We start from the raw sequence: 27,660 nt of genomic DNA on the forward strand, positions 1-27,660 counted from the left end.
TTATGGAGAGGGCTTTAAAAAGCAATTTATGTAACGCTGAGACTTATTTTCTGTCCCATAATTTGAAATCGTTCAATTACACAACCGCTGACCGGCGAGGATTTCCCAGCCGTCACCCGGCAGCCGTCCATTTCCCTTTCACACGGTTGCAACAGAAACAGGATTAACTTGAACCGTGACACGAATCCCAGACAAACACATAACAGAAATCAGAACTCCCCTCTGTAGGTTTGTTGTTTTACATTAAAGGCATGTCAGGGTCGTCAAACGTTGAAACGCCAGGTGTTCAGCGCCGCCATCTGGAGTGAAGAGTCTCCAACCGAACAAGGCTGGCTTCGTCCTCTCCACCCCCCAAGCGGCTGTACTTTCTCCCCCCCCGTGTCGACTCACAGGTCTCCTTATCTAAATAAAGCAGAGCGAATGCAGCAGCTTCAGATAATGGCAGATGAATGGCCTGTGGAAACAACCTCGGCATTATCTCCTTTCTGTGCTGCTGGAAGTTTCTCTGCAAACATGGCAGGAATTGTTTCCGAGGACTATTGTTCTGATTCGAAAAAAACAAAAGAAAAATCATAATAATTTGTATGCGTCTGTGGTTCTGTCTGCACCATCCAGATAAGGGAAAACATCCGGTCAGTCCAGTTGTGCACCGTAGAGCTGCTTCACCATGTACGGCCCCTCCAGCTCGTAGCCCATCTTCCTGTAGTAGTTTCTCGTTCCTACACCTGCAGAAGAAGACGGTGAAAGGAAGGTGATGTTCTCACAGCGAAAGACAAAACAAAACAAAAAAATAACCAGGATAACTGGGGACATTATGTCAACTTCACCAACCCGTTCATTCATCCAGCCACTGGGGGGCGCTGTTATAACCCCCAGTGGCTGGATGGGGGGGGGGTTATAACAGCGCCCCCCATCAGCTTTTAGCATCCCAAAACTCAATGGAAACTTTACAGTTACCAAATTCAGCAGAGCTGCTTGACATTCGGGTTGTTTGGATTATTTTGTGGAGGGTCGTTAGTTTTAGCTGCCGTCTTCTGCTTTCAGATAATGGCGACTCAAAACTTATTTTGAGTCGCCTATTTTACCACTGCATATTTTACCACTTCAGCCTGACAAGAACAGAACTCCACTATGGTGTCTAGTTATTTTTGAGCCAGTGTATATTGTGACTGGCGTTCCATTGTGAAATGGATGACTGATTATATTTGGTTCATGTCTTCAGGGACCTGAGCAATCTAGTTAAACTACCGTCGACACAATTAGTCATTTTTTGGTTTATTTTGACATCTTTAGAAATGCTAATGCTTTTGCCTGGGTTTATTTTTGCTTTATCCAAACAGAGTATTGAATATATTTTTAATAAATGACTTGATGTTCATAATATGGCTGGTGAATAACTGAACATGCTAATTTGTGATCAATGTAAAACTTGATTATTAACTGGATGTCTGAGTGGAATTTTGAAATGTTACAAGTAACTATGTATTTAATTTGTCAACTGATGATTGCTAATAGAACTTTTTGTTTACCTTATTTATAGGCCAAGTTTTTTTTTTCAAACCCAGAACATCTGTTAGAATGGTGAGTTAGTGTATATATATATATATATATATATATATATATATATATATATATATATATATATATATATATATATATATGAACACCAGAGCAATAGAGGCCCAGATCTACCACACCAGACAAGACCCAAGATTTTATTTTATTTTTTTAATATATTCATATATATATTCACAGTTAGTGAATATACAGACAATCACAATCTCAACAATTTATGCATAAAATAGAGATATGTAACCCTCTATATGAATACATTTCGTGCTGCCACTTCTCATTGTTACAAAGATTTTGTTTCAGGTATGAAAAATGAAAAGCCTCAATCACTATAAATCCAAAATGAGTACGACATTCATGCGATTCTGACTGCATGTGAGCTCGTAAACGTTCAGCTTGTTACCTGAGATGACAGCCAGTTTGTGCGAGCCGTGTTCCCCTCTGGCGATTCTCTCAGCCTCCTCCATCAGCATCATGCCGAAGCCCTGCAGGACCATTAAAACACCACAAGGAGGCTCGTCTTTCTAATTGGCTTTGCAGAGGGGCTCCGCGGAGAGCCGAGGACGTGATGCAACTCTTTCACCTGGTGCTGGAACTTGCTGGGGTCGCGGCTGCTCACTGGGACCACGCTGCCGTAGACGTGCAGCTCGCGGACGATGGACACGCCTCCTTTCAGCTCGGGTCGGAAGGACTGGGACGAGCAGCGGCGCAGGCGCAGGAGACCGATCAGGATGTCCTGCTCCGGGTCCTCGTAGGACAGGAAGGTCTCCCAGCCGCCGTTGGCCACGTAGTCCCTCCTGATCAGCTCCACCTGCACTCAGAGCGCGGTGAGGAAACGGCTGGTCCTGATGTTTGGATTAATGTTTTCGGTCTGTGGGAGGTTTACCTGGTACGGCCTGACTTTGTGGTGGATTTCCTGAATGCCAACTTCTCGGGTCCGTACGTCTCGGCACTGAAAAGATCATCACATATCCGGGCAATAAAATGGATTGTTTTGGTTTGTTAATTTGGTTTTCCTTTCAAATACATCATTATGCTGTCCTTGATCACCCTGAGAAAGCACATTTCTGTTAATGTGCTAATGGCAAGCTAATTTTTTTTACAGAATTAGTCATTAAAACCAAAACTTTTGTATCTCAGTCTGAGGTTACAGGCTTATGGCCCTTGCTGTGTTTATAAAAAAGTATTATGGGTCAAAACTAACAGGTGCCCATCAATGTTTGCTGTTGTCATGACAACCCTACATGTCCGTCCAGATCAGTAATCTTACACGCCATAACATTAAAGGCGTCTTGATTCATGGTCACTTTCTACAGAGCCTAGTCTTCACAGGGAAGCAGAAGCCTTGTAGGTTTATTTTTAAGTCTGAGAGGAGAACTTTCCTCGCTGCCTGGATGGCAGCAGATACGCTTACATAAAAGCCCCGAAGCAAGGCAGAAACCGCTAAAACGTAAGGAAAGAGGCCGACGGAAACTTGGTCGGACTCGGGGACAATTTTCACTCCACATCAACAGGTTTGTGGAGATACGCAGCTTCCTGCCACTCTGTATTCAAATGAAGTCTGGGCAGCAAAAAGACAAGTAGGGGATTGACGTTGAAGTACAAAGTGAAGAAAGCAGAGAACTTGTAGTTTCAGTAATATTTTTTAAACTTTTCTTGTTTTCAACAGAAGCGTTCCCAGCCTCGTGGCTTTTATCTAAGGGTGGATTTCACTGAGCGTGTCTGATGAAAGCTGAGGGGTTTCTTGCCTCCCTTCACCGAAGCTGTAATCTACTTCCCACTTAGACATGAAGAAGGGATGGAAGGAGGGGAGTCCTCCTGCGCTCAGCTGTACCCGAGAGGGTTTCTGGATCTATCATCTCGCCCTGCCATGAATGAAAGTGAGTCCTGCTATCTGCCGGTGGCCGCTGCCCGCCCCATTAAATGGTTCGTCGCCGGGCTGGAAAGACCCGTCAGCTCAAAAGTAAGCCGACGCGCGATCTTGATCTTTAAGGCTCCTTCCTGTCTCACCTCAGTGCCCATGTCCTTCATCCGAGCCAGAGCCAGCTCCCGCAGGTTGCCGTGCTCCACGCCGGAGCTCACCAGTGGCATGGGGATGTCCCTGATGGGGCAGAGCAGAAACCACATCTGTTACTGTTTCAGTGCCGTACTAAGCTAGAGCTTTAACCACCAACCTTAAAGTATTTGGAAAGTACACATTTTAAAATTAAATACTGAACATCTTTTCACATTGATATAATTTGGACTAGACAGATGAAAAATTGCTTTGGTTTCATTGATAAAATATTTAAAGCACACAACTGTTATTGGAAGATTCTCTAGAGTCTAATGGGCAACAGAAAAAGTTATGGTGCACTGAAATTTATTGATTAGGTTGTCTTAAATTGAAGTAAGTGCTTAAAATGTCTTAAACAAATTTCTTTTAAGAAAAGGAAGCTGGCCTCCAATAGGTTAATCACAGGTCTTGAATTTTGCCTTCACAAGACTGTTCAATCTGATCTGTGTTATTTACTTTCTCGCTGCCGATATACCCAGGCTGGTTAGCTAGCTGTTTTGCGTCCATCATAGGTAAGTGCAAACTTATCAACATTTGTACATTTCTATCATGATACGGGTCTTAAATTTCATTTGTACTGCTATTAAAAAGCCTTCAATTTGATTTGGTGAAACTTGTACAAACCTTGTAGGAGGACGATACAAATTAAAACATTTTGAGACATTTGCAATTGTGACTCTAAACTTTCTCCCTGACCTGCCAGTTATGTTTCTTTTTCGATAGATTACATCCAGGTGGGCTTCGGGGTTTATTGATAACATGACTTCAAAGTCACATATGTGTGAGTCCGTTTGCTCCGACCTTCCAGTTCCCTCACCTCTGGACACGGTACACACGGGTCCAGGGTGGCACCAGGGCCAGAATGCGGGCCACCAGGTCCACCAGGGCGCTGGGCGTGTAGCTCTTGTAGCGGCCCGTCTTCCACAGCTCGTACAGACCCGTGCCTCGGATCACCAGCGTCGGGTAGAGCTTCAGACCGTCGGGCCTGAACGCCGGATTCTCAAAAAACTCCTGCGACAAACATGGACACCTCAGTTAAGAACAGGATGTTCTGTTGGTAGCTACAGCAGGTTTCCATTCAATTGTCATGAGAATTTTTCTGTTTCTTGATTTGGAGGGAAACAAATCAAGAAACACGGAAAAATTCTTATGACAACTGGATGGACATGAATGCTATGCAAAAGCATGCTGCCAAACAAATGACTGCTGTAATAAACACTAAAATGTTCATTATGTCTGAACATATTCGGCAAGTGTGTTTTCATCTCCCCTTTATGCATTAACTCTTCTTCGGAAAAAATAAAAACCACTTCGAGTGTAATTGCGTTTCCGTTCACCTTCAAATTTTGCAAATTGGAATTACATACCTAAATGTGCTTAACAGAAATACGTTAATTTCTAAGCAAAATTTTTTTTGTGACAGGATGAGGTGATTTTTCAGATGAATTTAAATTAGTGCATTTTGCAGAACCTTGATTAAAACACTTTTTTTGCATCACAAAAGTGATTTGCAAGTCGATGTTACTACTGGCTAAAACAATAAAGAACAAGTGGGAGGAGGATGACGGCGCAGCATGATTTTGAATGATGATAGCTTGAACAAAAGTATTTATCCGGGTGTAATTTTGGCATTTGTTATTTCATTTAAACGCCACAACTGCAATATATTATTTTATTTTATTACATTAGCGGCATATCGACATTTTGTACACTTTTATAATGGAAATGTAACTCTACGGCAGAATATATAAACTGTTGCTGTTTCTGTTAACCATTTCCAAAGCAATACTTCAAGATGTGAATTAAGAAAAAGTTGATGGAAAAACTGCTTCTGTTTTATCACCTAAATCGGAAATAACCTCAACTCTGTAACAAACCGTGAACAATAACCCAGTTAACTTTAGATGCAAAGCGAGTATAAGCAGAAGAAGGGCAGAAAATGATTAAAAGTATGAGATGATTTTATCTGTTTTCTTGATGGAACGGATCAATTAAGTTCGTTGACATGAAAGCAGCTAACAACTGCAGCTCTTCAGCTCACTGCAGCTCTGCTTCGTACAATGGAGGGGGCGGGGGATCTGTTGTGATTTCCAGTCATCCTCCTCCCCTCTGCACCAGCTATCACAACCGTGAAGATCTGGATTCTGGAATCGAGGAAAGTTACCAGAAATAAGCCGTGTTATCGTCTCCTTATCATCTCTGCTGCTAATCACACGGAGACGTGTTCCACACGGGCCTGCGGTGAACCCATAGGGAGGAGAGGCGGCTAATCAGACAAATAACCCGTCTATAGGGACTGTCCTCAAGATCCTGCACCTGCTGCCGTTTTCTATTGTGCCTCCTGTCTGCCAGGAGAGGAGCGGCGATACGGAGGCCGGACCTGGGCCTTGAGATAAAGAGCGAGAGGGAGAGAGAGAGAGAAGGTACTCGGGTTGGCAGGGGGCGATCGAAAGCCATTATCGGGACACGAGGGGGATGCAGGATTCTCCTGATGCCGCTGTCCGCAGGACGTGGTGGACACCTGTTTGTCCAAGCGGTGTTGAATTATATTAGATGACCACCACCGTGACCGGTGTTACACCATGTTCACCACCATATATTGTGACCGTAGGGGGCGCTGTTGCATTTTAACACGACACTTAGCCAGAAACGTAAGCTTTGGAACGGGTTCAGGATGCAAAATGCAAAATCCGAAGCATGAAAAGCAAAATACTAAACACTACTACTCAAGAATTTAATATTGTTTCTAGAAGTTATATTTTGGTCACAGTATCTGATAAGACCTATTATATTCTGTGACTGTCTATATTCCTTTAAGTCATACTATTACTGGTCAGATTGTACTTTTTATTCTTTCCTCTGCTTTTCAATTATTTTTCTTGTTGCATTTGTTCATCCGCCCTCCAAAAACCGTTACGTTTTTGGTGTAGGCATAGCAAAGTGTTAAAATGCAACAGCGCCCCCTACGCTCACAATAAACAGAAAATGGTGCAAAGGCCCAAACCGTCCGAGCAAATCGAGTCCAAAAAGACAATAAATGTTTCATTGGAAGCAAACAAACAACTCTGGTAATCTCAGCTGCTGTTTACATCATGAAGGCAACATTTACTTCCCATTAAAATCAAATTAGACACCGCTAACAAACAGCGGCTTTGATGGGTTTTCTTTTCTTTTCTTTTTTTTTAAATACGTGTATGCATTATTGGTTTCTGCCTAATCCTTTTAATATAAGCTGTGGTCTACATGGTGTGGGACAGCGGGAGAAACATGACGAAAATTAACGGCTCAGATCTTCCTCAATGCCGAGGGAACACGTATCTACTCAATGTTGTCTGCAGCATTTTAAGTGGAATTTGATGATGTTGGTTACGGTTGGCTGGTTACTAGGAAGGGCTTTTTGAGAGACCTAGAGGAGAAAACAAGGAGGCGATCCAATATTCTGAAATGTAAATTTAAACATTTGGAAGAGCCAACATATTTATCAAGAAGATAAAGTTAATTAAGTGGAATATATTCTTGAAACTGCCTAAAAGAAAACAGATGAAAGCAAGAAAACTTGAAGCTTTTGGTGAAGTGTAAAGTTGTATTCAGGGTCGGAACTTTAACATACTAATTTGATTAATTAAATCAGTTTTAATGCCTTAATTATAAAGGTTCCCTGCGGAATTTTTGTATTTTGTGCGTTTCCAGTACACCCGTAAATCCGACGCACAAGCAACATCCAAATAACAGCGACGGAAGACAATGGCACTTCTCTTGGTTAATTTTTGCTTCAAAAAAAAAAAAAAAACAATCTGATGGGAGGACTGTTGTGTTTAAGCTGTGCTAAAAGAAGTTAGCCAATCAGTGAAGATTTTCAAGCCTAAAATAGCATCTCAATGCTAAAAAGTTTAGCAACGCTAACGTTCCCGACGCTAATGTCAGTATCCACAGTCCACATTTCTGAAGACATATTTGTTCAAAAAAAAACTCCATGAATGCTTTTCCGAAACACTGGAAAGATGAATGGGTAGAAAAACACACCGCACCAATCTGATGGTTGAATGATGTAAATAAGAGATTCAAAACAATACTTATTTTTGGAAGCAGAAACAGGTTTTGGATAGAAAATTTTGCTTTTTTAAATTTTTAGTCTGAAGGTAGTTTTAGATTAAAATATGATTAACTACTATTAATTAATTACATTTCAAATTTGAATCAAGTTCCGCCACTAATTTCATTACATTACGGCAAAAGGAAGAAAAAAAAAAAGCAGGTTTTGTATGTTTAGCGCACAGGTTTTGAGACTGTCTATGCTTAGTCACATCTGACGAAATGTAGCAACGTTGGTTTGTTGTTCTTTTAAAGACAGCGATTTTTAGGAGTTACCAGAATGTGTTACCTGTAAAGAATTCATGATGATTTTCAGAAGAAGACCATTCATTTAGCTCTGGAATTTGAATAAGTTCACGTCTTAATTGTATCAAATACCTTGTTCTAAAAAGCAACGCATCAGTTCCAAATGCTAAAATTTGCACAAATTAACCACAAAAAGAAGGCATCCGTCTGACCAGATGTTATCTTCTCATAACGTCTTCTACCAACCTCTCTTCTATAAGATGTCTGACTACACCAGGTAAGGAAACTATTTCTGATGACGTTATGAAACACCACCTTAAAATAACCAAACTGTCTGTTAAAGTTGCAGAAACAAGAGAAAATCTAACTTTATAAATTCCTAATATTTGAACTCAATGTTTTTGACATTGTGTGTGTGTGTGCATGTGTGTTTAAATTTGCCCTGTGTGTAATTTATCATCTAAATATAGTAATTATTATAAATCATTATTATTTCCTCTTTCCTCTGCATCATTTTGACATCAGTGGCAAGAACCTGAAAATCTTAGCGCATGGGCTAATTTGGTTCCCCTGACAACCTGTCAGCTACCCCTGTGTCGCCCACCCTCAGCCCCCATCTCCCATCCCAGTGTGTAATGGCGGGGAGCGAAATTTTACGACACAAACTCAAAAATCCCACGTCGCTTCGCTTCGGAGCCGTGAATTTCTCCCCATTCCTTATGGCTGACAGCGTGCCACAGAGGATTAGATATGGCGAAGGGGAAAAAAGTGGGAGTCACACACACAACTTGTATAATCTAAGTGTCATTGTGATAAGAAAAGAGAGAGGGGAAGAGCCGCAGAGAGGAAGGCAATGCGATCGGAGAAGGAGGACAAAGGGACGAGAGCGGCGAGATTGATGAAACGGGGTGGCAGGGAAAACTTACGACTGGAAGGGTGGGGGCGAGAGGAGGAAAAAAACTCGACAAACAGACAGGAGACAGGAAATACAGAGAGTTAGAGGAGAAAGATAAGTCCAGAGGACGAGTGGTGGAGGAAATGCTGCAGGAGATGAAAGGAAGAGGGTCAAGAAGACATTTAATCTGCTTCCCTGCAACACGCTGACCCGCAGCTGCCCTTCATATTACTACGACACACACTGACTGACGCAAGAGGCTGACACAATACATACATATACTTCCAAACACAGGTAATCCAAGAAATATGTGAGAAGGCACAAACTTTCAAGTAACCTCATTAAGGACTGGTGACGCTGCAATAAGCTGATATTCATCCTGCATGAACAAGTCTGGAATTCACAAACTAATTTGTTTCTTTTTGCTATAGGCTCCCGGTGCCTAAGTCTTCAAAAGCATTAGGAGGCAGTGTGGGAGGATTTTTGTCCTATAGCATTGAGATGAAAGGCTGATATGCACCAGTGTGGGCGATGAAGGGGAGTAATGGCAATCAGTTGACTAACTAGATTGATAAAAATGATTCCAGATGAAGTTAGCCGTCTGTTCCTTATTAGAGACACTGATAATGTTTTCCAATATAGTAAAACGTTTATGCGAATTAATGAAATAATTCATGAGATCAATCTGAATAACATGCCAAACACATAAGGACTTCCCTCAAGGCTGAGATACAATTGTGTTTTTGCAGGTTCACGCTGACAATGCAAGACGAGCTAGCAGCGTGGTTTTTATATTTAGCATCGAGGACGCAGATAAATACTTTCCAAGTTGTGTGCAGATGCAGTATAGCAACCCTAGTGGATTTTTAATGCACAAACTAGAGATAATTATTATTATTTTGGCGCCCCCATTAGCATGGAGCCCCTGTGCGTTCAGTATGGTGCATATCCACTTTTTGCACCACTGCTTGGGATGTACGTTGGTGTAGTCTGGTAAAAACCAGGCACTTTTTTCTATGATTTGCTTCGTACAGAGGGTCTGGACCCTTGGCTACTGAGAAACGCGCATTGTTTTAACTATAAACCTAGCTTTAGCCCTTGAAATACCATGAGAATTATTGGTATTCTTGCTCCAATATGGGAGAAAAGAAGGCCCTGATTTTGTTGACCTGCCACTGTAAAAAATATTTTCTCAATGAGTGATCTTTGACATTTCCCTGCTGTGTGAGAACTGAACTTGCTCAAATAAATTGGCAACAGAGAAGAAAACACATCATCCTTGCTTAAACCAAGTTTTCTTTTTCATATAAATATATTTAAACTGCTGCATTAAGTACCACACATTCAAGGTCTCTATGTTAGTGGTACATTTGTCGAAGCTTTCTGTCCATACCATCAAAACGTCATTCAAAAACTAAAACGAACCTGTATCAGAGCTAGCAGTGCTAATCCATTACACAACTTTTTCAATAAAACCTTGTTGTTGCTGTCGACATGCAGATTTTTTTGTGGGAAGTTTTTCTTTTTTCCTGCAGCTGGACAGACTACTCAATATCTGGGATCATCAGAGATCTCCTTTCAAATACTCTGTGAACTTTCTGACCTGCTGCCATCAAAAGCAGTATCATCAGACAGTAAAATATTCTGAACATCTGGAAAGCATACTGCGCTTATCTCAGGTTTTTAAATCCATTTAAACCCTTTTCACACTGATCTGTTTAAGAGCTCCAAGAAACTTAGTCCCGATTTGATGTTAAGCCATTAGACGTACAATAAATAAATAAAAAATGATGTTACTAACATCATTTGGCTGTTCTATAAACAACAGAGATTCAAACACATCGACAAAGTCTGTGACGTTTACAACCTGAAATTGAGTTTTCTTTTAATGTTTCTTAAATAATTTGTTAATTAGATGTAACCCGAGTGTAATTTTAAACCTTCAATTCCTCTGATTTTCTACTCTTTTGCCTTTTAGCCTCAAATCTCGCAATGTTTTAATAGTATTATGATTGATTCTCGCGAGATTATCGTTTAGCCAATCGCGGTTGAGTACTGGGGTCACATGTACCTTTCCAGTTTACCGGCTAGGTATATTAGCTCAAGCGAAAGGGCGTGAAGGGTAGAACGCGTTGGAAGGAGCAGAGCTGGCAGGAGCCCATTATTGTGAGCCGGAAAGTGAGATGAAAAAGATCCGGTAGTATGACACAAAATTGCGGAACTGGCCAGGTGGATAGTGAGCTATGAGACGAGGCCTAGAGCCAAAGAAAGATTTCACCTGTTGGTGACAGAAGACTGCTTACTTCTCCTACCCAGCTGGTAGGAGAATCCTACAAAGGACTCTGTTCCTTCTTTGATTGGACTTTCATTTACCCAGGACGTGAACCACGCCCTGGATACTCGCCTTGTTTGCGAGTCGGATTAATCCCCATTCGGGGTGGATGGACTAAGGGGTTGTAAGATGAACTTTGGGAACGATTGATTAATTTGTTTTTTTCCCCTTTGTTGTGTTTCTTCTTTTCTCCTCTGTTTTCTTTTTATTTCATTGTTTTGTTTTTTTTCCTTGATGGCCATTTGCATATCCCAATGTTGTGGTTGTAAATATGTAAATATGATATTCACATTGCAAATACAAAACACTCGCAGCTGCAAAACTCTAGCCTAACTGCTCTTTCGTGAGTCGTACCTATTCTTCTGAAAGGAAACTGGCCTATTATCTTGGTTAAAAGCCATTTATATTGAATAACAATTTAGATTGTCTTTTCAAATATGCTACATACATTAGTGGTGAGCTAGCCCGGAGCAGTTGTATAGAAGCTGGAGTGTTGCAGTTGCTAGTTGTTGCTAATATGGATGTTTTGGTGAAATGTGGTGTTAAAATACCTAACGCAGTGTTGATTAGACATGCAACGAACTCAGAGACTGATAATGAAGTGGCTGATTTTCTGACTGGATACGGTTCAATGGAAAAGTTTGAATTTATAACTGATTCTGACTCAGATTTCTATAACTGCATAATTTTTGAGTTTTCATCAGGGAGTGCGTTGGAGAGGCTGCGTAAAATCTTGCCTTACACGTATGTTTGCCAAACTAAAAAAATTACTTATGAAATTGAAGAGCTGTCAGTAGTTTGCTCCGAGTTGGAAACTAAAATAAAAACTGAAACGTACCTGAGTGAAATGAAAAATGTGGCTAAGCTTACAGGTCAGGATTACACAGATGTCTTCAGGCGTGTAATGTCTCTACTGGGCCAATCCATCACTGAACTTTGTCCAGTCCCATCTTCTTTGAAGACTTCCCCAGAAGAAAAGGATTTGGCCATGGCTGCTTCCCTTACATCAAAGATGGCAACCAAGGGTGGTTTTCATCTTAAGCCAGAAGATGTCGCTGCAGAGGATGGGGAGTCGCCACATGTTCAACCTGATCCTACCGCACATTATACGTCACGTCCTTCTGGACCTTTGCCAGCCATGTCGTTGTCAGATATCAACCCACCTGGAGTCCAGAGGTATGTGGTTGAGCATATCATGAAAAGTGATGACAATGCAATACACATGTCCTCATTGAAGCTTAGATCATTTTCTGGTCGAACTCCAAGACCACAACATGAAACAGACTATGAAACTTGGCGATCCAGTGTTGACCTACTGTTAAAAGACCCTGTTGTATCAGAACTACAGCGTTCTAGAAGGATATTTGACAGTTTGTTACCACCAGCTGCAGACATGGTTAAACATCTTCAACCAGATGCTCCTCCTTTAATTTACCTCAGAATCTTGGATTCTGCCTATGGAACGGTCCAAGATGGCGATGAACTGTATGCAAAATTCATGGAGCAGTTTCAAGACGCAGGTGAAAAGCCATCCGTTTATTTACAACGCTTGCAAGTGACTCTAAACCATGCCTTACGGAGGGGTGGAGTATTGGCTGCTGATTTTGAAAAGTATCTGCTGAATCAATTCTGTCGTGGATGTTGGGATAACACCTTAATTTCTGAGCTCCAGCTTAAACAGCGCAAGTCAAAACCACCGTCTTTTGCAGAATTGTTGTTGTTGCTAAGAACAGAAGAAGACAGAGAAGCTGCCAAAGCTCAGCGTATGAAACAGCATCTTGGTTCCAGTAAACCCAGGGCTAGTGTACATTTACATCATGCTTGTGCACCAGTTGAAGAACAAAGTGCTTATGATAATTTGACTGTTATCACCAAGCAACTTGCCAAGCAGTTGGCTGATATACAAAAACAATTGGCTGCTCTTACAAGTGTTCAGTCTGGTCAGAACCCGCCCATTTTGCCAAAATCTATGCATGTTGCCAAGTTCAGTCAGTTTCCACAAACTAGTAAAAGTGTGTCTCAACCCTCTCACAAAAAAGCATCTTCATCACCCAAGCCAGGTTACTGCTACAACTGTGGGGAAGATGGACATATAAAACCTAAGTGTGACAACCCTCCTGATCCTTTACTGGTTGCTGCCAAAAAGAAACAGTTAATGGAAAAGCAGAAGAAGTGGCAGAAAATGAACCCGCATAGTGCCCTGTCGTTAAACTGAATCAGGTTCTCGTTGAGGGGCGAACGGGAACTGCAGAGGACCAGCAAAGTCCCACCAAGCAGACACCTATAAGATGCACTAATTTGTCTCATGTAACTCCTGAGGCTGCAGAATTGCCACAAGGGTTGATTGGCTCAAAATGTACTGGTCAAGTAATAATAGCTGGGGAGCAAGTTCAATGCCTGTTAGATACAGGATCCCAAGTTACTACAATACCAGTTTCATTTTACAATCAGTATTTTTCTCATCAACCTGTGAAACCATTAAGTGAGCTATTACAAGTAGAGGGAGCTGCAGGCCAAGCTGTCCCATACTTAGGGTATATAGAAATGACGGTCATTTTTCCCAAAGAGTTTATTGGCACTGATCTGGATGTTTGTACTCTGGCACTTGTGGTTCCAGATGTTAAAAGTGGAACTCAGTCCCATGTTCTGATAGGAATGAACACTCTTGATTCATTGTATGACAAACATCTGTTAGCTTTAGCCCAGCAAAGTATTGCTATAAAGCTGTTCTCAAGCTGCTTCAGTTGCGTCATCAGCAGACCCAAGAACCCAGTGTATGTGACGTAGCATTAGATAGTGAGTCGCCTGTAGTTATTTCAGCAGGCCATACCAGAGTTCTAGAAGGGAATGCCCATACCAGCTTGCTGCCGGTTAGCAGTTGGGCATTAGTTGAGCAGCCATCTACTCCTTTGCCGGGAGGATTGTGTGTGAAAAGTTGTCTGGTGTCATTGCCCAAGCATACACCTCATAAGATCCCAGTGGTTATCACAAATGAGTCAAAACAGAGCATAACATTGTCACCGTCTGCTATTATTGCAGAAATTACAGTGTCACCTCAGCTTCTTTCTGAGGTTTCCTGTTGTAATATGCAGCCCAGGAACACTGACAAAGTTGATCTCCAGTTTGAATTTGGAAATTCTCCAGTTTCTCCTGATTGGAAAGAACGCATTATTGCTAAACTCAAAGAAATACCAGAAGTGTTTTCTCATCATGACCTTGACTTTGGATGTACTGATCGGGTGAAGCATCACATCCATCTTCATGATGAGACCCCATTTAAACATCGTGCTCGTCCTATACATCCAAATGACATTGAAGCTGTTCGCAATCATTTGCGAGATCTTTCGGAGACAGGTGTAATAAGAGAATCAGAGTCACCATTCTCTTCACCGATAGTAGTTGTTCGGAAGAAGAGTGGAGATGTTCGGCTTTGTATAGATTATAGAAAGTTGAATCTACAAACAGTGAAGGATGCCTATGCATTGCCAAATTTGGAAGAGTCATTTTCAGCTCTCACTGGTTCACGCTGGTTCAGTGTTCTTGATCTGAAGTCAGGCTATTATCAGATAGAAATGGAGGAAGGTGATAAGCCTAAAACTGCATTTGTGACTCCACTTGGGTTTTAGGGAATTTAATAGAATGCCCCAAGGTGTGACTAATGCACCAAGCACTTTTCAGCGTCTTATGGAGAAGTGCATGGGTGATTTGCATTTAAAAGAAGTTTTAGTCTTCTTGGATGATTTGATTATATTCTCTGACACTCTAGAAGAGCATGAGAGTAGGTTGATAAGAGTGCTGCATCGACTTAGAGATTATGGCCTTAAATTATCACCACAAAAATGTAAGTTTTTCCAAACTTCTGTGCGTTATTTAGGCCATGTAGTTTCTGAGCATGGGGTTGAAACGGATCCAGAAAAGATAAGTGCTTTAAAATCCTGGCCAGTTCCTCAAACTTTAAAAGAACTGCGATCATTTCTCGGATTTGCGGGGTATTACCGCAGGTTCATAAATGGCTACGCTGCTATTGCTAAGCCTCTAAATGACTTGACAAGGGGGTATTCGCCTGCTCGCAAATGTGTCAGTAAAACAACCATCACAATGAAAAACCATGATGCAAAACAACCTTTTAATGAAAGGTGGACTGCACAGTGTCAATCTGCTTTTGAAACATTGATTGACAAACTGACTACAGCTCCAGTACTTGGTTTTGCTAACCCAAGCCATCCTTACATTCTGCATACAGATGCCAGCACCACTGGGTTGGGAGCTGCTCTTTATCAAGAACAAGAGGGAAAGCTACGAGTTATAGCATATGCTAGCCGAGGGTTGTCTGCCAGTGAAGCTAGATATCCAGCCCATAAATTGGAATTTTTAGCTTTAAAATGGAGTGTAACTGAAAAATTCCATGATTATCTTTATGGCTCCAGTTTCACTGTTGTTACTGATAACAATCCATTAACATATGTCTTGACCTCTGCTAAACTTGATGCTGCTAGTCATCGATGGCTTGCTGCACTGTCTACATATGACTTTAAATTGCAGTACCGTGCTGGCAGCCAAAACAGAGATGCTGATGCCCTCTCCAGGAGACCACATCCCCAAACACCTGACCCACAAAGAGAATGGGCCATGGTGCAGCAATTCATCACAACCCATATGAATGAAATGGAGGATGCTACAGAACTCACCTCAGATGTGATCAGAGCCATTTGTCACAGCTGTCTACTGAGAGGCCAAAGTCCAGATGGTCCTTTGGAGAGAAACATTACTCTAGTGGAAACTGTGAGTATGACCCCTACAGTTCTCCCTGACTTATACATGGGTGAGACCCAAGGATTGCCAGTGCTTCCATCACTGTCCCTTCATGACATCAGGGAGAAACAGAGAGCTGATCCTGTTTTGAAAGAAGTTATTCATCAGCTTGAAACAGGAGAGAAAATCCCTCCAACTGTCAGGGCTGAGCTTCCTGACCTTCCTCTGGTGATGAGAGAATGGAAACGTCTTGAACTAAAAGATGACATTTTATATAGGAGGAGGCAGGATGGTGAAGTCCTATCATTTCAGCTTGTGTTGCCAGAGGAATGCCGTTCTGTTGTTCTTTCAAGCCTTCATGATGATATGGGGCACATGGGGATTGAAAGAACACTTGACCTTGTAAGAGCTAGGTTTTTCTGGCCACGCATGTCTGTAGATGTAGAAAACAAGATTAAAACTTGCAATCGCTGCATTCGTCGGAAAGCTTTGCCAGAACGAGCTGCACCATTGGTGAATATCCAGACAAGCCGGCCACTTGAGCTCCTGTGCATGGATTATCTATCAATTGAACCTGATAAAAGCAACACTAAAAACATTCTTGTCCTCACAGATCATTTTACTAAGTATGCTATGGCTTTTCCAACAGCCAATCAAAAAGCGAAGACCGTTGCAAAATGTCTGTGGGAGAATTTTGTTGTGCATTATGGGTTTCCTGAACGCCTGCACACGGATCAAGGGCCTGATTTCGAGTCTCACCTCATTAAAGAGCTCTGCAACATCGCTGGCATTAAAAAGTCACACACCACGCCATACCATCCCCGTGGGAATCCTGTTGAAAGGTTCAATAGAACTTTGCTCAGTATGTTGGGTACTTTGGAGCCAGAGCAGAAAACTAGATGGAAAGAGTATGTCAAGCAACTTGTTCATGCTTATAATTGCACCCGAAATGAGGTTACAGGTTTTACTCCATATGAGTTGATGTTTGGTCGCTGTCCAAGACTTCCTGTTGACATGGCTTTCAACTTGCCTGTCAAAGAGTTATCATCTCAATCACATTCTCAATATGTGCAGAACCTGCGTTCTCGGCTGAAGGAAAGTTTTCAGCTAGCTTCTAAAAATGCAGAAAAGATGGCAAGAAGAAACAAGATTCGTTTTGATCAGAGAGTAAAACCAGCAAGTCTTGAAGAAGGTGATAGAGTATTAGTCCGAAATGTGAGGTTCAGAGGCAAGCATAAACTGGAGGATAAGTGGGAGACAAACATCTATGTGGTGATTGGTCGTGTGGGTGAGCTTCCTGTGTATATTGTAAGACCAGAAGCAGATCCCTCTGGAGGGACCCGGACTCTGCACCGCGACCTTCTTCTCCCTTGTGGATTTCTTCCTCAGACTGAAGTTGACCCACCAGTTTCCACACCGGCTCATAGGCCGCAGACCCGCAGTCTACAAGAACCAGTGGAAGAATTGGAGGAAAGCCCAGATGAGGAGGATGAGGACTGGAGGGCATCTCAATTTTCAGTTTTACCAACTGTGAAGGTCAGTGTTGAGGGGACATGCCCTACCCAGCCCATAAATAGAGTCTCAGTTCCTGAGATGGAAAAAGAGAATCCTTCATCTGATGAGGATAAGTCGTCTCTACTGTTTGATGCTATGGATCCACTTCCAGCCCTGGAAAAAGTTCCTTCACAAGATCAGATGGACCCAGGAAATTCACCTGAACTTGAACATGTTCCTGAGCTAAGCCCATCTGAAGATTTGGAGAGCCAAAAAAATAAAAATAAAAGACAAGTAGGGGATTGACGTTGAAGTACAAAGTGAAGAAAGCAGAGAACTTGTACATAAACATAAACATAAAAAACTCAACTTTCAAACTTCAGGAGTGTGCTACCTCCTGATTTCTACCAGTTGGAGTCACAACTATTTGTATTTTTTTAAATGAGTTTAATTAACATAAAATCTGTTCAAATGAAAAAATGACTGACATGTTCAGTCTAAAATCTCACCAGTACCATTTACAAAAATAAAACCCCACTATTCTCCACTCATTCTACTTTTAATTACTTGATTTTATTTGTAAAAACAAGCCTCCAAATGAGGCGGAAAGCCAGCCTTCATTTACATCCTACAGTCAGGCGTTCTGGGAGGGAGCCCTGCCTGACTCTGCACATTCACGTCGAAGCTGCCTCTAATCAGAGCAGAGGAAGAAGCCAGCCTGCCGGTGAGAGACATCTGTTGGGATGCTGCGACGAGTCGCGTTGCGGTTCGGCCTGTGATGCTGCTCTCACAGCTTTTGGCTCTGCTATTTTCAGATGCCACATGAAGCACTTACTTGTTGGCACGCCGCTGTGAGCCGAGTGACGATGACGCACTCGGATGCCGACTAAAAGAACGAGGTATGATTATGGATGTCACAAACAATAAACTTAATGATCGACTTGATGCGGAGCTTTCCTGCTATTTTTTTTGTAATTTCGTCATGTGCAAGTTGTGCCAAAAAAAAAAAAACAAACAACAAAAAATGGAGTTAACCTAAAATAGCACCGCAAAGCTAAATATGCTGCTGCCGCAGCATCACTAATGTCAGCATCCACAAAACATATTTCTAAATATAATAGATGATTCCAGGTATGTGGACTGTTGTATGTAAATTCATGAGCTGTAAATATAGTCCTATTATCAGTATTGGACCAAAAACAGCAAGGCAGTTGCGAGTCTTTAAAATTGTGATGCTTCTTGAGGGTCAAATAGACTAAAAGATTTTAACAGCAGCTGTGCGGAGGGGGCTCAATCAAATTTTTTATCATGGGGCCCAAGATTCCTGGCAGGACCCCTGTCCAGACATAAATCCTATTGCAAACCTGGCTCATCAGAGGTTGTTCCAAGAGGAATGATGTACACTAAGTGACAGGCAGCTGAAAGCACAGGAGCCAATGAGCGTAGGAACTGACAAAGTCGTCAAAAATTATATTTTTACATCAATTTGTTGTTTGGCTAAATAAAAACATGCCTACTTTTGCTTTTACCAGAGGTGGGAGTAGCAGTGATCCCAGCAGAGGACAAATAGTCTGTCCTCAGCTTCTCATAGCCACATATTATATTCATGACCTTTATTTGCTTCAACAGAAAAACAGTAGGAAAAAAACCCTAACTATTCACAACCTTTTTAGAACATATTAGTCATTGCTGGAAAAACGGTGCATTAAGACCAATAAGCCAGAGTTCATTAGTGGATTTTAGACCAACATGCAGTAAAGTATATACTGTCAGACAGTTTAATAGGTCTGCTCTCCTTTATATCCTTGTTATGTGTCACTGCCAAAACTGCAAGAATGATTCCATCATTAAATTTGACTTCTGTAGTTTGAAAGGATGTCCAACAAATTCATTTATGTGCATCTTGACAAAGAGTTAATGGAAAGATACATGCAGCTAAACATAGGGCCATCCTAGGAAATCTTTTCTGAGGGGTAAAAAGCCTGGATCATGGAAACTGCGTGTTGTCTTTGAAGGCGGAGCTAGGTCCATCCAGACATTTTGCACAGCTGAATGGTTGCCATGGAGCGTAAAGGATTTCTCAAGCATGCATTAAAGAATCAAGGCAACACTCCAGATATTTTTTTCATCGTTATAACATGATGTGCAGCTCAAAAATGTTGCTGTTACATAAAATTGCCACTTTAAAATGAATAGGTGCTTACTATAAACTGCTCCACGTCCCTCTCCATGCCAACATTGGGCAGGTCTGGCATCATGTGCGCAACGACCTTAAACCCAGCATCCTTTGCCAGCTGGAAAGACTCACACACAGCTCGCACTGTGTGCCCTCTGGAAAAGATTTGGAAAAGGTCACATGTAGAGATGGAACTGGGATTATTTAACCAAAATAAAAAATGTTCTGATGTGTTTTCCCTGGCAGACGTACTAACCTGTTGGTGTCTCTGGCCACATCTTCGTAAACACTCTGCACGCCGATCTCCAGCCGGGTGCAGCCGTAGCTCAGCATGTCGCTGAGGTGGCGCTTCAGGCAGTAGTCCGGCCGCGTCTCTATGGTGATTCCCACGCACTTGGTGTTGCTGCGCTCCGAGTACCTGCAGCGAGAGAGAGCCCGCCGCTCGAGTCAACCCGGGTTGGGTTCGGTCCTCCCGCGGTGCGTCTTGGGATTATTTTGCTAAACGTCTCTCTTCCTGTAATGACTTTTTAATTTGACCATTTGGTGCCAATGAGAATAAATATTTGAGGGTCGGAAGAGAAACGGAGGATTTATTGGAGGCATCATTTAGCAACATCAATTTGCGTGCTGTAAATTGAAATGGCTCATCACCCAGATAGTTAACACTAACCTCACATTAAAGACACATTAATGCTAGAAAGATAAAAGACCCAACTTTAAAAGCTACACAGGACATCATTTTCAGTGTTGTTACTGAAAAGCGTTATTGTGTGCAGATATTTTTGACAAATACTGGAAGTTATTAAACCAATTTATGGTCAGAAAACCAATGGCATCATCAATGAACCATGATGTCGACAGTTTTACACAGTTTCCCCTGTAATCCAAGGCCCCTTCTCCTTTGTCTAGTCTCACTCCAGCCAGTTCATGTTTTGCTTGGTTCTAGCAAAGTTTTCCAGCAGTGTGTTCTTTACTCTGCCGGTGCACAAGAGTTATGCGTGAAATAGTGTCATTTCACGCATGGACTCCTTGGTGGCCAGTTTCATGGAAAGCTCTTAGTGTATTTCTTCACTATGGATTGCCCCTTTCAGATGAAGGTGTATGCATTCTTCCACCCAAGTGCGGTGTGCTACAACTGCGCACAATGGATCATTTTGTCTTCAATAGATAACAACCTCAAAGTTTAACTACAAAATTATCCATTTCCAGTTCACAATCTTCTATGGTCTCATAGCAGATGGAAAATTGTGGTTGAGATGTTGTTAGAGGAGTTTGAAAGCACCACCTTCACTTGATTGTAAGGTAAATCCAAGGCACAATCAATCTGTTTGCTAATGAGATCACTTGCACAAAAGACACGGTTTTTACCACTCCTGAGGTATTTCCAAAATATTTGAAGGAATTGCACAAGATTTGCAAACAAGGACAAACATAGGTGGGCCTGACTGAGGAAGAAACAGCTAAACTCATGCTCTTTTGACAGGATTCCCAATGGAGTACTAGGCACAAGTTATTTTCTATCTGGCCCTGGTTCTCTCCAATTGAATTTGGGATTGTCTCGTCTTTGGGTTCCTGAGTATCTTCTTGACTGTTTCTGCACTCTGTGTTTCCAGTTTGCCTGATGAAAACCTGTGTGTACACCATTGCTGAACACAAATCTGTGGGTGATGAATAAAAACGGAACTTTTCAGATATCGGGTGGAACTGACAATGAACCGGCTTGTTTTGCTGTCCTTTTTTACAATGTAATCTGAAGGCCCGTGTCTTCTCAGCTTCATTTAGCCTGAATCTCACTGGTGTTCCACTTTCAGAGTTATTACACTCACTGATCAAAATCACCAAAACAACAAGAGCTGCGTCATTTCAGCGCACGAGCCAGATGTCATTTTCTCCACTTCAGCTGCTTCAATGACCATTAGCTCCCCTCACATAGCGCCTATTCCCCTGGATTTTGGATCTACTGGCAGTAAATGTCCATCTTTTACAGTCTGCTGGCTGATTTACTCTAATTACAAGAGTTTATGCTCCACAGAGGATGATCAGATTGTGGGAGATGAATCAATAAAAAGTCTATTATCTCAGGCGATTATCTCCAGGTACCTCACCGCTTCAATCAGATCAAGAGGCATTGTGCCTGCGGCGGGAGAGAGAGTCACGGCCACGCAGTTCTTCGATACACAAACATAACAATTATCACACACCAGCAGCCGAAAGCGCGAGCGCTTTTCAGCCAAGCCTAGTCTTATCCAAACTTAGGAAGCGCTCTCCACAATTACGGCAATCATAGTGTCTTAACAAAGCGTGACGACAGCGGACTGGTGTGAATTAAGGCACACACGTGAGATTGCTCACACACTCGATGACAGACGCAGTGAAAGACGCTTGCATAAACCAGGCTTCTTAGTCTCATCAGGCTTTAGGAAAGGAAACGTCTCTTTTTGACAAACCAGTTAGTAAAAGCCCAGTCACCTGAATTAAACACCACTTGAAAGTTGCAGTCTGTCCATACTGAGCAGAAGCGTGTCTGATTTCACTTGAAGCTCTCCCCTGACTCAGCGAGAGGGAAATTGACTGAACAAAGGGAAGAGTGGCTTCAATCATCTCCCCCTACTGGATTCTCAATGGTTTCATTCAAGAGATGGACTCCTTTGGGCTCTTCCAGGATCAACCATGGTGCGTTGAATCAAACAGAGGTGTAATTCAACAGTATACGGTGCAACTGCCAGAAATTACATTATAAAGTTATGCGTCCAAACAAAACAAATGATATATTGAGGTCTAACTCATTTTGGTTCTCAAACATCGTCATGAACAAATTCTGCTTTTATTGTCTTTACAAAATTGTTTCCTTGCAAGCGTGACCAGATGTAGCCCACACTTCAGCTGTTAGCCAGACGGCCTGATGTTTGACACTAGAATATGTCGACTCAATTACTGGAAGGTAGCAGTGGGCATTCATCATATTATTTATCATTTATTGTGATAGAGATCTTATGATAATAATTTGTGAAGCTATGATTACTGTGCCATTCAATCATTGGTATCGGTCCGATAAGTGAAACTAGGGTGGTAAATATCTGCAGTAGCAGTCAGAACAGCGGTGATCAGGAATGGATAGTGTCCCAAATTTTCAAACTGGGACATCCCTAATTTCAAGCCTTTATTTCTTGTCATTTTGATAATTGTGGCTTGCAGAAAAAGAAAAGCCAAAAAAGAAGCTTCTGGGAATTTTTTCCCCAAAATTCTCTAAGTTAAAGCATGTCACGCTTTAACTTAGGGATGAATAGATGGGAAAAGCCACTACTTTGAAGATTGGCATACATTTTCGATGTTTTCCACTTTGTACACATCTACTCTCTATGCAAAGCAAGATAATGCATTTGTACACAGGTGTCTAAACTCTTTGCTGATTTCTTTTATTCTTGATATTGAGTGCCAGCAGAAATAGTTATCATATTCAAATTACATGCAAGTTATTTACTAGATTTTTTTTGACTCAACGTTAAGCTGTAACACCCAGGCAGATACAACGTTGCAGAGAATAATGTGCAGTAAAACAGCACCCTCTAGTGACCCAGTTGTTACATACAGACACTCTTCATAAACTGTCAAGAAAATATTGACTGAATAATTCACCCTAAACTTAAAGTAGAAAAGAAAGAACTCTAAAAGGAGAATTTATAATAACCTGCAGATATGTGTGCAGGTTATTATCATCCATTTTAAAAAGCTCCATTTGTAAGCATAAGATGAGAGACAAATGCACAAGTAGGGAACATCTGTGTTCTGTGTAGAACTACATCCTGTCAGAAAGCTAATGGTTGGTCAATAAGTGTTAGCAGATCTATCTCAATTGTGCACATCCACAGATATTAAAAAGACATATGTACAAAGAGGCTGATTTTTTCAGCAATGCTAAACTCTAATTGCTAATACAACATACTAAAGGGAGCTTACAATGGCCACTATGTGATAACTTTGTTCTAAATTAGAACAACCCTGTTTCACAGTTATTCCTCCTCAGAAGGAAAAATCCACATTGTTTTATGCTACTTATATATTTCTTGTATTAAAGACCTTTAAAAAAACAGTACTAATCTTTTTCTAGAAGCACAGTGCCATTTTATAGCACAATCAACTAACTATGCTAACCACAGTTATAAAAATGCTGTATATATTACATATGGCTTGAAGGAACTTTTACTTTATAATTTAAATGTCATGAAATTGGGCCTTTGTCTCTTTAAGAAGCTTTTGCTCTTTCTGAAACTCTGTCTTCAGGAAGTCATCACAACATGGCTCCTCTATTAACCCTTTAACAATGTTTTTACCTGGGTTGCATTGAGAAGTAGCTCCTATAATGAGCTCAGCAGATGCTCAGTTCTACTAGGTGTTGTCTAATTGCTGCTGGCTAGTCTGAAGGAGCTGAGCAGTTGAGTTACAGGGGAGAACTGCGGTGTGAAGGGAAAGCTCAGAAACTCCACCTTCGAGACGCAGCTCCTCGGAGCTAAGTCCAACCAGGCTTTTTACTCAGCTGAATAGTTTCCATGGAGACTAAAGGATTTCTCAAACATACATGAAAGAATCAAGGCAACACTCTAGGCATATTTTTGAGGAGATGTAAAGCTTAAAAAAAGTCTATCTGACATCGTACTGCGCCCTTTTGTAGAGAAGTCTAGAAGACAGATGAAATGCTGAGGCCCTGCGGAGCAGTTTGTACCTGACGGCCTCCGCCACGTTGTTAGAGGTGTGACCTGACAGGGCGTCATGGAGGTTCCTGATGAAGTAATCTCTGTACTCCCCAGACAGTGCCATGAAGGTGCCACCCATCACAATGAACTCCACCTTGTCCACACTGTGGCCCAGCTGCTTCAGCTGCAGTCAGCAAGAAATGAAATCAGTTGCAACAAGGGTGAGAAATACAATAACCTTTAACCCAAAAGAACTGTTGTCCTTCAAGTTTGTAAAAGGCAGTTACAGCAATACACCAATTCATATGAATTTAATATTTTTCCTGTTTGTTTTTGAAGAGCAAGATAATTTCATCATTTTCCCGCTCTGTGAGTTTCAAAAATCATTGACTGAAGATTTTAGATTTGGTAAAAACTGTGGGCTTAGACATCAGATTAGCTGGATTATACAAGTTTTGAGCATTATAAAGTTAAAGCAGTCATTTATGTAATAGGTTTGTAATATGTGCAAATCAATATGTGCTTTCATTTGTAAAAAAATAAATAAATTGAGACTTAACGAAAGAATATGTATATTTTGCTCTCAAAAGTGACCACAGGTAGACATTAGGGTGCACTGATTGCAGTTTTCAGTCTGATTACCAATTTTTAAATTACGATTTTTTTTTATCTGAAAAACTGCTACATATAGCAACAGTCGCTAAATTGGCAATAAGTGGATGACTGTATAACTGCGCTCATCCAGACATGACATGCGTGATTCTACAGGATTGGTGGAAAAGATAGGTTTTACATTCAAGTGTTATCCGAACTTTCAAAATTAAGGACGCGTTTACAGCCCACCTGTAGTTTAGTTCTGAGTTGTACAGGCGATTTCACATAAGAGCAGCATCAATAGATCAGCAGAAAATGAATCGTTCTGCTCTGACGCACAAGAGAAATTGGGACCATTCATTTTTACATTTCTGTAATTGAGGTCTTGCAGGGGTGACGAAAGCTGTGACCCTCAATTACCATCTGCAAAATCCATCATCAATGACCACATGTGTTAATATCCCTGCTGAAGTGGATTTGTTCCAGCTGCTGGTTCTACAGTTCAGTTATTTAGGGGTCTCAGAGTAAAGAAAACCATCTTTCATCCCCTCTGTTTTTCTTTTACTTTACCACTTTGTGTGTAAAAACCCAATAAGATACATTAACATTTGTGGTTATGACATGTGAAATTAAATTTATGAAATATTATTTGTGTACAGAGCTGGGAGACTCTGACCTGCTCCACTCGGTGTCTGGTCTGTAGAAAGGGGTCATAGCGAGCTCGGATCGCCCTCATGGATGTTGGCTTTAAAACAAAAACGCAATGACATTTTAATGTTTTTTTTCTATTATTAAATCATAGAATCACTGGGAAAACAGATGGACTATAAGAGCCTCACCTCGTAGCCGGTGTACGACTGTGTGGAGTATTCAAAATCAGAGTCTGGTCCCCCTGGACAGTAGCTGCCAAAGATAAAAAGATATAAAATATGAAGAAATGTAATATTAGGACACTGAATAACAGTCAAAAAGTCCTTCAACACACCTGAAGCTTTGTAAAAATCTGTTTTATATATAATAACATGAACTCTAAATCAGAGAATTTATTCTGTAAAAATTAAGAGTAATACGTACACACAGATGTTCCCTGTAAAGCTGATGTGAGGACATCTATGTGGTTTGCACATCACAGCCACAACCGCAATCTGCGACAGAGACAAAAGTCTGAAGATTTAGTTGTCTGGGTTTTATTTCCCAATGAACAAAGAAGCTTTAGATGCTAATATTTGCCCACATGCACAAGTCTTCGGGTGAGGCTCTGGGTTTTTGCTGAGGTAATTTACCTTTTTTGTGGGGTTCTTCATGTTATAATTGTATGGTAGTTATCTGAATGACACATCTGACCTTTTTTATTGCGTTCAGAAAACTAATTTTATGCATTTAGTTGGAATTCACGAGGACACTTTGAGAAATCTACCCGGAGCTAAAGGGAGAGACGAGGAGAAAGTTGGGGTTACTCACCCCGCTGGCGGTTCGGATGGGTTTGGCTTTCAGTTTGGGCACCAGAACCCGGCGGTACTGTGGCGGAACGGCTGCGATGATGTCAACCAGCCGTGGCTGGGCTTCCAGTCCGTACTTCGCCGAGGTCTTTGTCTTCACTCTGAGAGAGAAAAAGGTGAATGAGTACATCTTAAAATAAGGTCATGGCCCACGTATTCAAAAAAGTTCAGTTTATTTAATTTACTTTTTTATTATTACCAATAATTTTCTTATGCACCAACTATGGATGCTTTAAACCTTTATATTAGAGTCACTAATTAATTTTGAAAAAAAAAAAAGTTTTTATTTTCTTTTTTGAGTCCCCACCGGACGCAGCCGCTTCTCAATCATTTCGTATTTCTCGAAAAACGTTCGCGTCGTTTTAAGAATCCTCACTTGTTAAGGTTGATGTCTTTGCCCTGCTCGTGCGCTTCAACCAGCTGCTTGATGACGTCGGCGATGGTCATCATCATTAGCTCAGCTCGGCTGATGTCACCTGGAAACCAGCAAAAATACTTTAAGTTAGATTAACTAATGTATTATTTTTCTTATAATAACTCGGTGTTCACATTCAGTAAGAGTTGTTGACGGAGAAAGTCACATTTATTACATAAAGTAGAGATGAGTATCATTTTGTGTCATTTAGTATACTGCGATGGCAACTCTTGGATAATACAAGTTAAAGCAACATTTAATTTCCCATTGGAGTCAGTAAAGATTCCCTAAATTGAATGGTGTTGGTTAGCTTTAGCAACAAGCTACAACTAGTCTGGCTAATTTAAAAGTTATTTAAAATATTTAACACATTTCACAGCAAACTCACTCTTTTTCTTTGGTTTCCCCATATCCTTCCGCGGACACTCTGTCAAATTTTAAACGAGGTGGTGTTTGTTAAAGGGTAAAACATTTGTCTGTCAACTCAGAGAACAGTAAAACAACTCCACGTTACGAGCATACTGGAAATGCCGCACCGTAACAGAAACTGTCGTAAAATGACGTAAACTACTGTATGGAATTGAAATCCCGATATCAGTCCCCTCAGTGCTTTTCTACTGTTTTTGAATGATTATTATTATCGTTATTATTATTAAATCATTGGGATAGAGTTACATGTGTGTCTTATTTAAATAAAAAGCCCTGACGGGGGTTCATATTTTTTTAAAAACGTCTTAATCTCACTTGTGGTGGGAAAGGCTTGTATTTTCGACGAACATCCGCGGGGTGGCGTTAAATCCTCTCGTAAGACGTGTTCGTGAATGTGTCCAGAGGCAGCTGAAGGCT

General features: G+C 41.2%; 1 protein-coding gene across 1 annotated transcript; it reads right to left on the reverse strand.

Annotated features, from left to right (window-relative positions):
- On the reverse strand, positions 1-27,327 carry elp3 (elongator acetyltransferase complex subunit 3). The gene is made up of 15 exons (XM_055044626.1): positions 27,203-27,327; positions 26,776-26,875; positions 26,362-26,500; positions 25,975-26,045; positions 25,740-25,803; positions 25,577-25,645; positions 24,336-24,490; positions 19,872-20,033; positions 19,644-19,770; positions 4,446-4,639; positions 3,583-3,673; positions 2,459-2,524; positions 2,156-2,383; positions 1,976-2,057; positions 1-725 (listed from the first exon to the last, which is right to left on the reverse strand). The coding sequence occupies exons 1-15, from the start codon at positions 27,222-27,224 to the stop codon at positions 634-636; spliced, it is 1,662 nt and encodes a 553-aa protein (XP_054900601.1). The 5' UTR covers positions 27,225-27,327; the 3' UTR covers positions 1-633.
- Between the last annotated feature and the right edge of the window lie 333 nt (positions 27,328-27,660).

Source organism: Poeciliopsis prolifica, unplaced genomic scaffold, assembly GCF_027474105.1.
Source record: "Poeciliopsis prolifica strain line A6 unplaced genomic scaffold, Auburn_PproV2 SCAFFOLD020, whole genome shotgun sequence".
NCBI lineage: Eukaryota > Metazoa > Chordata > Actinopteri > Cyprinodontiformes > Poeciliidae > Poeciliopsis > Poeciliopsis prolifica.